This window comes from Acanthisitta chloris, unplaced genomic scaffold, assembly GCF_000695815.1.
Source record: "Acanthisitta chloris isolate BGI_N310 unplaced genomic scaffold, ASM69581v1 scaffold40843, whole genome shotgun sequence".
Classification (NCBI taxonomy): Eukaryota; Metazoa; Chordata; class Aves; order Passeriformes; family Acanthisittidae; genus Acanthisitta; species Acanthisitta chloris.
In genome coordinates, this window is record NW_008664082.1 from 26,155 (window position 1) to 39,873 (window position 13,719).

Below are 13,719 nucleotides of genomic sequence, written 5' to 3' on the forward strand. Positions count from 1 at the left end.
TGCAGGCTGAATTTCAGTCTTCACTAGATTGGTTAGTAGTTCTCTGAGAAGAAAATCCTAACCTTGCTTAGTTTAGCTAAGAGCCATATTAGTTTTTGAAACAGCAGAGCCAAACCCATGTTTGACCAGATGGTAAGCAAAGTGAAACCTCTTTTTTTAAAAAATAAGTGGAAAAAGCAGGGTGTGTCCTAAATTGTTCCGTGGACATGGTTTGGCATTACTGACCTCTGGGGTTCATCTCCCCACCCTTTGCTGGTTTCAGAGTGTGGTGTAGTCACTCCAGCAGTCCCAAGATGTGGTGTCCTGGTGGTGCCCCAGCTGAGTGCTGGCAGGGTGGCAGTGCCAGGAGTGCAGGAGGCTGTGCCCCTCTGAACGGCACTCGGCCTGCGAGTGCCTGTCTGAGAGCATGGTTTGGCATTACTGACCTCTGGGGTTCATCTCCCCACCCTTTGCTGGTTTCAGAGTGTGGTGTAGTCACTCCAGCAGTCCCAAGATGTGGTGTCCTGGTGGTGCCCCAGCTGAGTGCTGGCAGGGTGGCAGTGCCAGGAGTGCAGGAGGCTGTGCCCCTCTGAACGGCACTCGGCCTGCGAGTGCCTGTCTGAGAGGAGAGCAACAGAAGACAGCCAAGCTGTGTGGAAGAATGAAGCTGGAGAGTAAATCCATCTATTCACTTCCTGTGGTAGTCCAGACAGTGTGTAGAGATGACTTTTAGGACTGATGAAGCCAGAGGTACAGTGTGGTACGAAGCAATGAGTCTCACCCGGCCCTGGCAGTCCTAGGTGTGGGATAGTTCTCTGTTCTTACTAACTTAGGTCTTGCTCTGCTGGCTACTGTCCTGCAGGTTTGAAGTGTCTGTGCCAGTTTGCTCTGTTGGACAGGGATCTCCAGGCTCACTGAGCCCTGCTCGTTTCCACTCAAGCAGTGGCTTTGGCTCTGTTTCTTTAGGATTCCCCAGAACCTCAGCCCAGGCCTTGATGTGCATGCTCTGGTAGGTGCCTGCGGGCACTGGGCTCTCTGTCATCATCTGTGGCTTTTTTAGGAGTTCAGAGCTGCTGCTCTCTCCCAAACCTGTCAGATCCATAGTGTATTACTCCAGTCTCCAGCCTTACCAGCACAGATCAGTCACAGTCTGATTTAGAAATTTTCTACTTCATTACTCGCAGAGAATTAGGCAGTACCAGCAAATCATTTCATCTTAAATGCTCTTGATTTCCAGGCTCCTTTTGAATTTTGGTCAGCTGTTCCAGAGACTGAGTGGGTTTGTGGAGCAGGAAGAGTCCATTACTTGCACAGAGAAATATTTCAGTCTGGTGTGAATCAATGTATAGAAGATAAAGGGAATGTGGAAGATATTTTCCACTTGTTTTTCTCTGTGATCTCAGCCTTTTTTCTTGACCAATTTCTTAGTTCTTTTGAGAAAAAACAGCTGTCCTGTTTTGGCTGTTACCCAGGAGATGGAAACTGCCTGTCCCATTTATTGCTGAGAACCGAGTGGGGAAGCTTTAGAGCCTGAGGGTAATGTGGAGGAGGCAAATGAAAACCTTTCTCTTGAGTCTGAGAACAGTGCTGGAGGAAGCTGGTAAGGCATGAGCTCTTTTTCAGAGAAAGCATCCCCTGGTGTCTCTGGAACCCAGAGCGCCGAGCTGGAGCCCAGATCACTGATGAATTTAGGCCCTTCTTTCTTTAGGGAGCTGAATTTGATTCTGAGAAAAAGGGAGGGGCACTAGAGGACACAGTAACAGGTTCCCAACTTGAAAAATTGCATTAAGTTTGTCAGTGCTGCCCTGTGTCCATGGAATGAAACGGTCACTCCTACCTACTCCTCAGAGTGGTTTTGCTGAGTGGTGCTGAGTATCTTGGCTCTGAAAAGATGCACAACTGGGGTTTGGCTGGTTTTCTAGCTACTGGACTTTGTCCTGCTGAGATTACTGTCGGTGTCAGCATCTCACATCCTCCTGTTTGAAAACACAGACATAAATGTATGCAGAAATTATTTGGGACCTCTAGTAGATTCTGTATTTATGCAGAAAGGACTTAAGTTCTGAGGAGTTCTTGGAGCTCCCTGTGGAAAGTCTAATGATGGAGGAGTGGTTTGGAGTTTTATGACAGCAAGGGAAGACACTTAAGACAAAACCCAGACTATCTACAAAATGAAACAATACAAAAAAGCATCTGTAGCTTCATGTTACTGCAGAAAAATGCTGTCAGATTTGGTGTAGTTTCTGAACCAGAACTGAAATGAAAATTCGCTCATTATTGAAGCTTTGTGTAGCTGTGCAACAGGCTGAAAACATCTAGGGGGTCTATGTGGGGACACAAGAAAAACCACAACACTGTATTGCACACTGTGGAATCTTCAGGAAGGAAAAGCTCCAGACTGAGAAAATCCTACTTTTGCTATTCCTCTAAGCTGTTAGTTACCAGCTAATATAAATGGTCAAATAAAAACATGTGGTGAGAGCAAAGTAGTTTTCTGTTAACACTAAATATGTTGGCAATATCCAAATAAGTATCTTGTTTTCCTGTGCACCTGGGACAAAGTGTCAGTGTTCGTATGCACAAGTTTTTGGAAAATGAATTTCCAGTATACCAAGAGAAATACATGTTTTGCATCGTTTCTACCTTGATATCCTGAGGCTTTATACAGAACTGCGTTTGAGCAAAGATAATTCTGCTGAACTAATTTCAATTCTTTAATGAAAAGTTGAGTATTTTTAAAGCACTAAATGAAAAACTCTCATGCCCTTACTACTTTTTCAGGTGCTTTAGTAGGACCTTGCAAGTGTCTTGACACCATGGTAGCTCTTTCGCTGAAGATCTGTGTCCGTCAGTGCAACGTGGTGAAGACGATGCAGTTTGAGCCATCCACTGCAGTGTATGATGCCTGCAGAGTGATCCGTGAGCGGGTGCCAGAGGCTCAGACAGGGCAGGGTGAGTTCTTGTGTTTGTCTGTTACCAACTGCTTGGCTAATGGAAAGCGAACGTGAGCCCATGGGGGTTTCTTCACACTCTCCTCTTCCTCCATTTATCTCTAGGTTGGAGGTTTGTTGGTGTTTATTTAAGTGGTAAGGCTCTGGAGTGAAGGCAACACGTGCAAGCAGATTTTTTTTTAAGTGACAGCAGGTACCCGAGTTGTTTCTCCTCCTCCCATCCTGGCAGAGGTTTTCCCTTCTTCAGTGGTGCAGTGCAGCTGATAACACTAGTTCTTGCCCAGCAGGAGCTGATGTTGAGAAAAGCCTGGAAAAGAGCTACTCACAGACTTGTATCTGTGAGTAGCAGGTATTTGCTGTCGAGCCTGCTTGCCAGCACAGCTGTGTGAGCTGCAGAGCTGCTGCTGTGTCATCAGGAGGGGACAGCCCCGAGATGGTGTCAGAGCAGCCTCTGCTTACTTGGGGGTTCTCTGCCCTGTGCACGACACTTCTGTGCTTCTCAAGGCCCCAACTTATTTATGGGCACACAATCTAAAGTTTTGTGTGGGTGATTCTGTACTGAATTTATAATAAACATCTCTGTATGTACAGATCACCTGACTTTTCAGGGGAATTTGGTTTGGCAGAGAAAGTTTTCTTTCTTATTCAGTTGTTTTTGGAAGGATTTGTGTAAGGTAAATGCTGTTAATGTAAGTTGTTGTTAAGCTTAACATTTAAAGATGAAATATCATCCAGAAATTGTAGCTATTTTTCCCTGACTTTGTGATTAGAGGGTCCTAGCACAGGGCAGGAAAGCAGACCAGGTAGGTAGCAGACTGTGCACACACAACACTGTCCAGCTGGGGAGGAAAAGGTTCACGTCAGCTGGAGAGCTGCAAACAGGCTCAGCTGATGAGCAGTTGCTTGGGGTTCTGAAGCACAATCTGTATCAGTTCCTGATGCATGTGGCAGCCCTAAGTTGACAGTCATGGTCCTTCATTTTGTATACCAGGACGTTAGCCCTCAAAGCCTAAGCCTGGGTTTGTTTGTCTGCAGCACTGAAGGATTTATCATCTACTGCTGTTTCCTAAAGAGTCCACTGACATGTGCTTAGCCTACACTAGGTGCAAGTTTTGCCTCAGTTTACTGTAGATGTAATTCTAGAAGCCTTGTATTTTTAAAAATACCTAAGCCTGAATCATCTGCCAAAAAGATTCCCAAGTTTCTGGTAAACTCATGATGTGGAGGGTCGAAAGCAAACTGTATTTTGAAAATAGCACTGCTGGTTGAAATAGTGGTTAAGGCCAAACTGCTTGTGCTTTTGGCTAGGCAGTTCCAAAGCACACCTGTGAGCCTCTGTGACAGGTTGTCTCAAAGACAGGTAACTGCAAGTACAATACACAGTAGATGTGATGTGTTCTTGCTGAGTGAAGCTTTAGTTCATGTCCTCTCCGAGGCCTGACTACCTTCCTAGTGCTGCTAAACATAGCACAGAGAAAAAGCTTCTTTCCAAGTCCATTAAGAATGGAAGGTAAGTGTAATGGAGGCTTGACCCTGAAGCTGAGCAGCCTTGACTAAAATGTTGCCTCTGTTAGGTTTGATATTTTCCAGTGAGTCTGTGTCTCTTCTGTTCCACAGCCTCTGACTATGGATTGTTCTTGTCAGACGACGACCCTCGGAAAGGTATATGGCTGGAGGCTGGAAGAACACTGGATTATTACATGCTGAGAAATGGGGTATGGTGCAGCTCTGTTGCTTCTTTCATCACCATCTTCTTAGGAAACTTGTTTCCTTAGTAGGAAGAAGAATATCTAGCATTTGGGGGCTGGGAGGGTCTGGAGTCTGCTCCTCACACTGACCTGCTTCTCTCCCTTGCCCTGCCTCACGTGTTAGATTTTTCCTGCATCTGGTTGTGGCTGTGAACTACCCTGGTCAATAGTGTCTTTGTAGAATGATTAACAGAAAGTTGAAAAATAACTTTTGTTATAAGCTTTATATTTGAGGTGACCTTGTGTTACAGAGTTGTTTTGTGTATACTTTAGATCATGTCATACTTGCTCACGTTTTGGCCAACTTGCTCACAACCAAAGGGCACTGCAGTCCTTTCTGCACCACAGAGGTCCTTTGCTCTATCCTGACTAGGTTTTGGTCTTGCCAGTTAGGACAAGTTCTTTGGAAGTGACATTGGCTTAACTAAATGTAGTCACTTCTCAAGTTTGTTAAATGAATGTTTGTCTGTACTGTAACCAAGGAAAACTCCTGCCTGGAGGTTGGGAAGGGAATCCTGTTACAGGCATCTAAGGCAGTGGATTGGCTTGTGGTGCCTTCCAAAAGCATTTAGAAACAGTTGTGTTTACTTCCTAGGATATATTGGAGTATAAAAAGAAACAGAGACCTCAAAAAATACGTATGTTGGATGGTTCAGTGAAAACAGTGATGGTGGATGATTCTAAAACAGTTGGTGAATTGCTGGTTACCATTTGCAGCAGGATAGGTAAGATTTTGCACCCCACGTTCTCAAGAGTTTGTTTTCCTGCCATATTCAGTTTTGATTATTAGCATGTTATGTGTATTGCTGGCTAGGAGTTGGCACATGTATTAAAAATCTAAATTTGTCAAAAGTTCCTATTTGCCAATCACTTTCTGAGCTCTTTGTGCAGGTTTTATCTAAGTTTCTGAGGAGCATCCTCAAACTTCAGTATTCAGCAGCTAAAGGCACAAAGTTATGTGTCAGTACAGTTACCAATTTTTTCTTACATGGTGCATTTACATGTGCTTCCTGCTCTGTGGTAGAGGGTTAGAGCTACATATATACTCAGTTTTAATTGTATAAGCTAAATCCTACTGACCTTGCAATATACCTAGACACAGGGCTCTGTTCTGCTTGGTCACAGGGCTCTCATTTGTGGAACAACACATGGGAGCCATCCAGAGCAGCTGGTCAGGAATGTGTTGTCAGTTATAGTCTGGCTCACTATTAACTGGAGACATTTTTGAGGACTCCTCCATAGCTAATAATATAGGCTTGCATCGCCTTAAACCCTTGCTCAAACCTCAGTTAGAGTTCTGGTGGCCTTAATTTGGTTTAGGTGACTTTTCTTGGAAAGTGAATTATCTATTTCAATTCTGTGTTTCTATGTTGGATTCCAATGTGCTGTAACTAATCTACCTCAAAAATTGCTTTGCCTTATTATCATCAGTGTGGTGATGTAGGTGAGCTGGTGTCACATAAACATGCTGTACCATGCAGAGCAATGAGAGCAGCTTGGCACATGTGTTAAGTGTTGTCAACTGATTTTTGGTTCAGTTTCGTGTAAAATTCACGGGAAGAGTTGAGTTTCAGCATTTTTGAGGAAATCATATTGCTCATGGTTTGTGTTCCTCAGTCAACTCTGCCACATCTCTTTTACACCTCGTGGGCAAGCTGGAATTGCTCAGTCCTCGGAAAGCGGTTGGAGGCATCAGGAATGGAAGTTTACCAGAGCATGTCTCCATTTTGGAATTTGCTGCTATTTTGAATTCCATCACATTTTTAAATAGGCAGCTTCTCTTGGCAGACAACAAATGATAGCATAATTACCTTTCTGTAGGTGGCAAATGCAGCATAGGACCAAGGGATGGTGTATGGGAAGGACAGGGCCAGGCATTGGCGAGGTCCAAGTTGTGGAGTATTCCTCCCATTCCCCATATACTTTTTTAGCATTTCATCTGGCATATCTTGGCTATATTTGGAATTAACCACTGGTATTTTAATGTGTGGAAAAAAAATTTTCATCCATCCTAAAATGTATTAAACTTTTAATGTTACAAGCAGTGGATTTATTTATAATTCCAGGGATAACCAATTATGAGGAATATTCCTTAATCCAGGAGAGCGTCGAGGAGAAGAAAGAGGAGAGCACAGGAACACTTAAGAAAGACAGGACACTGCTACGTGATGAAAGGAAAATGGAAAAACTGAAGGCCAAGCTGCACACGGATGATGATCGTGAGTAGTGTGTTCCAGGACAGTTCTTTGGTTGGTGTCTTCCCACAGTGTGGTGCAGGAGAACTCTACAGGAATGTGCTGGGAGGTTACTCAGTGTGGCTCAGTTGGTTCCTAGCTGTGTGTTACATCCTTTCATGCACAGTGTTGTCTGTGAGTGTTTTTAGACTGGGTAAATGGGCGAGTTGGTGCCTCACTGGGACTCAGAGGGTGCTCTGAGTGCTCCTTTTGCGGGAGGGCTGTTCCAGCCTGAGTGTGAAGGGGCATTTCTGTCTCCTCAGCATAGCTGAGTGTTTAAGTGTTGGTGCCTGCTGAGAGCTGTCCCAGGGGGTGATGTCTCTGGGGCCGCAGATGTTAGGTGTGCTGGAGGGTTGCTGAGGAGTGAGGCAGTGTTTGGTGTGTGAGGTGCCAGGGGCCGTGTCTGGTGCTCGTTGCAGTGAACTGGCTGGACCACAGCCGCACGTTCCGGGAGCAGGGCGTGGACGAGAGCGAGACGCTCCTGCTCAGGAGAAAGTTCTTCTACTCGGACCAGAATGTGGATTCCAGGGATCCTGTGCAGCTCAACCTGCTCTATGTTCAGGTCGGTACCTTCTGCCTCCGTGTCCCAGGAAACCTGTGCGGGTTCATTGGAAAAGTGGTGCTGCTGAAATACTCATCTGCTGGAGTTCCAGTTTTGGATGTGCTTTTGTTTTGCTGCTTTGTCTGTCCTTCCAAAAAAACCATCACACTACAGAGGCTTTGCTGATTCTTTCTAATCACATACTTTGAACCCAATAATGGGCACTCAGCCAAAGCTCCACTGGCTGATACTCACCATGAAATAATCTTTCTTTATTTTATTAGCCATAAACACACCCAGAATGGAATAATACAGACATTGAGAGAATGTTTGTGTTGCTGCAGATACAAACAGCTTGGGCTGTACAAGCTGTCAAGGAATCTCAGAGATGGATTATGATTTTGGATGTCCCTGACATTTCTCTGTGTTTCTCCTCTAGGCTCGTGATGACATTCTGAATGGTTCCCACCCTGTCTCCTTTGAGAAGGCCTGTGAGTTTGGAGGCTTTCAAGCACAGATCCAGTTTGGACCTCATGTAGAACACAAACACAAACCTGGATTTTTAGAGTAAACACTTCTAACTTCTAAATTCGGGTGACCTCAAGCGTAACTAATGTTGAGTTGTCACAGAGTAAACACATTTAATTACTCCAAGCAGAGGTAATCAGATTCAGTGTGCTTTCTGTAGCAAATCTCCCTGTGAAAGGAACCTCATTGCACAAACCAGCAGTCTCAGCTGCTGAGGAGACCTTTGGCAGTGGTTCATCAGGCAGCACAGGGCACCAGCTCCTCCCAGGGTGCCAGTTAAACACAGCTGGGTTCTCCAGCTGCTCTGGGGGAGCTGAGGTTTTGCTCCTCCTTGGAACTCTGCTTCTGTCTGCATTTAGCAGAGCCATGTGTGAAGTAAGCATGCATCAGTATATATCACAGATGTTTGATCTACTGGGGAAGTACAGGAACAGAAAGATGCTTTGTCACTGGAATAAAGGGAATACTGTTGTGTGTAGGGTTAAATCTTCCAAACTTCTTCGTGGCATTGCAACCTCTCCCTCTCATAGTGTTGTGTGAATGGAAAGCTAGAACAGTGCTTTGGTTCAGACCTGGACAGAAGTCCTGCTTACAAGTGGCCCATCCTTTAAGCTCTGTTGTGGTACTTCAGTGCTGTCTGCAGGGCAGTTTAGCTTGACTGAAATTTAGGTGTCCAATTTTTCTACTGATTTTGGTTTTCTGATTAGTTTGCCTGCAGTAGCACTAACCGAGGGCTGAAGTCTGAGCACAGGAACATAGGAAGGTAACAGAAAGCTACTGACCACCCAGTCCATCAAGCCTTGCCTGCATATGAGGCTCAGAGTTGCCTTAGCTGGAGGCAGAGAGCAGTGGGTGTATGTTGTTGCTGTGCTGCTGGCTGAGTGCTCAGTGCCAGCTCAGCTTCCTTCGTTAGCCTTGGTCTGGGCTGCACTGTTTGCATTCCTAGTGCCTTGGTGTCTGGGTGTTGCAGGAATTACACATGGTTCTATTTTGCTGTGTTCTTGAGAAAACACACTGGTATTAAGTGTTCAAATGTACTGCAAAACTAGAAAGCCATTTAACATTTGTATTCTAACACTTGCTGGAAGACACTGAGAAAGAGCTCAATCCTGCATGTTAGTCACTACATCCAAATGGTGCTGGGAGGTCACAGCAATGTCTGAACTGGGACAGAGCTGGCTCAAGCTTCCATGTCTCCTCCTTCTCCCAGATGACCATAACTGTGCATGGATTTAGGTGTGAGCCCCTCTGAGCTGTGGGGAGACATCACAGAGTTTAAGAATGTAAAGTGTCTCAGCCTTTGTTTATGGCTGATGATTTTTCAAAACATGACCAAGTATTGCATGTATACGAATGTAACTAAAGAGCTTTTCTTAGTTATGCAAGGTAACCTCTTGCTCTCACTCTCCTTAGAGTTTTGTTTCATTGTGTAGGTAGTTTATGCCCATTTTAGGAAGCTCAGGGCACTCAATGCCAATAAAGCAACACGGAAACATCCCTCAAGAAGGCACCATTAACTGTGGAATTTCTTTCTTTTGTTTTTTTCCTAGCCTAAAAGAATTTCTGCCTAAAGAATATACCAAACAAAGAGGGGCTGAAAAGAGAATATTTCAGGTAATTGTGAGGCTGAAATACCTAGTATAGTTTCAGTGCCTTTATAAGAGAAATATGAGCTTTCCCAGGAGTATACTCAGTGTATGGTTGAATTGTATAACCATCAGAAAATCAGGTGTAAAGGATCTGATAGCTATTTTATTTCTTCAGCAAACTGATCCTTTTTTCTTCCCTGATGATAATCCAGTACACTTTGGTCAAGGGAGAGAGTGAATATTCAGTATTTTTAAGATCTTTTTGTCAGTTGCATTGAAATGTACAGGTACATATTTGGCTGAACAGACACACGTTTAGGAAAGCCAGTTGTCATTTCATGCCTCAAGTTCTGCTAGTTAATGCTTGAATTCAGTGATGTGTCTGGAATTGCACAGCTGAGAAAGACTGAGCAGTCACGGTGGTCAGTTCCCTGGAGCAGGAGGTTTCCCGTGTTCTTGGTGCTCCTCCTGCTGCCATCGGGTGCTTCTGGAGCACGTGAGGGATGGGACAGGGAATCCCACAAACTGCAGTTAAGTCATGAGATGTTGGGATATGATTTTCAGCAGAATGATCTGGGACAGGAGAGCAGATACTGAGGTGAGGTTTGAGTATGTAATCAAGTTTACTAATGAGTAAACTATTTAAATAGAGACTGAGTTACAAGACTCATCTAGATTAGTGTTTCAGGATAAACTATTTTGAAAAATCATTGTTTCTTCCTCAGCTGTAGAATTCTTTTCATGTGATGGAAAAAAATGTGGATAATGAGGCAAGTGGCAAAAAAAAGGCCCATTGGAACATCTACAAGAGATGAGAAATGGTCAAGTACAAGGTGTGAGGCTCTCATGAGTCAGAGTTTTGGGCAGAAAGCAGGAATAGTCTGTTTCTGGGAAAAAAATAAGGGTTCTGGGACACTTAAGTTATTTAAAAAAGCTGAGTGAAGAGGCATTAGTTGTATGAAACCTAATGGTGTCACATGGCAGGAATACCTAGAATTTGAAAGTGTCAGAAATGGTTTAAATGTGCTCGATCTGAGGCCTGGATTGAGTGGCTGATTGTCAGGGAGTGTTGTGTTTGCACAGGTGGTTTATGGTCTCCTGTGTGAGAAATTGTGGTAGTCTTGCTAACATTTCTAGCCAGTATTTTTTCAAATACTCTATTGTAATGATTATTAACGAAGCATTCTGAAGCAGTTAAAAGCTATACCCTTTTGTTTGTTCTTGGAGGGCATTGATTCTGCCTAAGTGATGCTGAGCTCTCGTTACAGGAGCACAAGAACTGTGGTGAGATGACTGAAATCGAAGCCAAAGTCAAGTATGTGAAGCTGGCCCGTTCCCTGAGGACCTATGGAGTGTCCTTTTTCCTTGTGAAGGTAATGCAGATACTGCTGTGACCAAACTCTGTCTTTGGTTGTGTCTCTCCTCACATTCCTCACTAAGCAGAGCTTTGTTATGACTGAGCTATGACTGAAATATTTCAGTTCCCTGGTGAGTGAGAAGCCACTCTCTTCTGAGCTGAGTAGTAAGATGCAGTAAAGACATGAGCTGCTTAATGCCTTGCTTGAAAATCCTTGTCTGTGTCCAGACAAACTAAACCTGAGTTTGAAGTTGTCGTTGTGAGCATGTGAGTTGCTTCCCTTTGTCAGTACATTGCATCTTGCTTTCCCTTTCTCCTGTGGCAAGCTACATTTGAGTGGGAAACAATCTTTCCCCCAGGAAAAAATGAAAGGCAAGAACAAGCTGGTTCCTCGTTTGCTGGGCGTCACCAAGGACTCGGTGATGCGCGTGGACGAGAAGACCAAGGAGGTGCTGCAGGAGTGGCCACTGACCACGGTGAAACGCTGGGCTGCCTCGCCAAAGAGCTTCACTCTGGTAATCTGGGGATGGGCAGAGGGACAGGGGGCTGTGTGGCCAGGAGAACAGGAAAGATGGACTTAGAGCAGATTGTGTAGTGTCACTGATCTAGCATTGTGCAGAGTCTGAGTCCTCAGGTGATAAATCAGCCCATCCTGGTGTCTAGGGTCGATCTGCAGCTTGATGCCTCTACACAGACCAGTTCCCCAGAGGTGCTGTTCAAATCTGGTTTGTGCCTAACTGCTGCAGCAGTTAACAAAACATTATTGTTTGCACCTGGGTAAACCTTAGTGGTGCTTGGTACTCCCAGGACACTTGTGACTCGCAAGATACGAACACCAACAAGGTCAGATGGTTCCTTCACACTCTGGTAATAACTTTCATGGATGGGATGGTTTGTTAGTCATGTAGTCCTTGGGAGACCTCTGCAGCATTGGTTTTGGATTTGACAGGGTTGTTTAACATGGTAGAGCAAGAGGCAGAGGCTGGAAAATGACATTCACTTGATTCATGTGCATCTGATTTCCAACTGCACGGATGGTTGTGCTCTAGGATTACGTTCTAAAGACTTTTCTCCGTTCTTAAGCGACTGAGTCTGATCAAGTTAGACTAAGTGTCTCTTGGGCATTTCAATTTGTGAAATGTCTGTGATGAAGCTGAAATAAAAAGTGTTCTTCTCTCCTCCCTCACCCCCCACATAGGCTGGTTTAGAATCTTGAAGCAGTTTAATTTACTGTTAGATATAATAAAATGTCTATGCAAACAATTTAAAAATTTGATTTCTCTCACTCGTATTTGGTACTGTTTCTTCATTTATTTACTTTGCCTTTTCAAAGAGGTTTTGTTTGTTTTTTTTTCCCTTCAGGATTTTGGTGAATATCAGGAAAGCTATTACTCTGTACAGACCACTGAAGGAGAACAGATCTCTCAGTTAATTGCAGGTTACATTGATATCATTCTAAAGAAGGTACAGTATTAACATCTGAGTGCAAAAGCCATAAAAATCACTGTATGCAGTGCAAAGCCTCAGACATGTGCAGGCTGCAGTTCTTCCTCTCATGAAGTCAGTGTTGTAAGTTGTGTTTTGCTGTTACTTATCTTTACCTGTGAGTAGGTCAGTGCTTCTGATGCATCACTAGCATGGGTTGGGCTCAGTGCAGCCCTCCTGGACTTGACTTTCTTTCAAAACATTCTCAGGGAAACAAGCAGAACAGCAAAAAATACCAGGTTTGCCCACAAACATGGAGCTGAAGGGTCATATTCTGAGCATATTGTCTAGGAAAGTGAGATGTTTCAAACAGCACTGATTGCTTCCTGGCAAATTTTTACTGTTATTAAAGCTACATCACTTTTACAGTAATGGATTTTGATAGCAAAGAAATGACAAAGCTAAGTAGCCCAGAAGAATTAATTGCCTTGTTCACGTGGATGAGTGCAGGATCAGAAACCAAGTGTTACGTAAGCAGAGGTTGAGGAGGATGCCAGAACTCATCTCTGTGCATGCCCTTTCCTCTGGGGCTCTCGGGTTTAATCAGCATCAAATAAACTGCAGCTCTTATGGATGGGTTAGAGCTTGACTCTAGAGTAGCTTTGCTCTCGGATGCCAAGTGAAAGCAGCTTTGTCTCCATAGAATACAGATGTGGGAATTTCCACTCCACTCCTTTGGGGTTTTGGTTGTATGACTTGTAGCACCTGAGTCAACCTGTTTGTGAGTTAGAAGAGAGTGGGAAGATGGTGCATGTCTTGTCTGTGCCAGTATTTGCTGCTGTTGCACATCACTTGGTGCTCAGAACGTTTTTTCTCTGTGAGAAAAGAATATCTCAGCACTTGCCTTATACCTTTGTTCAAAAAGGTACCAGGAGCCTTTTTTCTTTATGTGCTTAGTCTGCCAGGGCATGGAACCTGGTCTGTTCCTGGAGTGGAGCTTATATTGACACTCAGTGCCCCAGAGCATGGTGTTGAGCACCAGCCATGGCTCTGCAGAGTGTTTGACTTGGTCTGTGCTAAACGGCAAGGGAAATGATGGAGAGAAGGCAAAAACCAACACACGTCGTCTAACTTAATTTTTTTCTCCCCTCCAGAAACAAAGTAAAGATAGATTTGGGCTTGAAGGTGATGAGGAATCAACCATGTTGGAAGAATCTGTATCACCTAAGAAGTGAGTGCACACTACAGGAGCAAATGCTCTTTCTGTCAGCACCACCTTTTAGCTGCTGAGGCTTTTGTCAGATGACATGGTGCAGTTGACTGTTGAAGAATGGCTCCCTGCAGAGTGTTTCAGTAAAGGGAGTACA

General features: G+C 44.3%; 1 protein-coding gene across 1 annotated transcript in view; it reads left to right on the forward strand.

The window, feature by feature from the left end:
- The first annotated feature begins 2,795 nt into the window (after positions 1-2,795).
- TLN1 (talin 1) overlaps positions 2,796-13,719 on the forward strand; it is a 61,394-nt gene continuing 50,470 nt past the window's right edge. The window contains exons 1-11 of the mRNA XM_009071174.1: positions 2,796-2,931; positions 4,548-4,645; positions 5,274-5,403; positions 6,745-6,897; positions 7,332-7,474; positions 7,893-8,020; positions 9,532-9,595; positions 10,839-10,943; positions 11,287-11,442; positions 12,290-12,391; positions 13,507-13,583. Coding sequence (XP_009069422.1) covers positions 2,796-2,931; positions 4,548-4,645; positions 5,274-5,403; positions 6,745-6,897; positions 7,332-7,474; positions 7,893-8,020; positions 9,532-9,595; positions 10,839-10,943; positions 11,287-11,442; positions 12,290-12,391; positions 13,507-13,583 — 1,292 coding nt within the window. The remainder of the gene's footprint in view (positions 2,932-4,547; positions 4,646-5,273; positions 5,404-6,744; positions 6,898-7,331; positions 7,475-7,892; positions 8,021-9,531; positions 9,596-10,838; positions 10,944-11,286; positions 11,443-12,289; positions 12,392-13,506; positions 13,584-13,719) is intronic.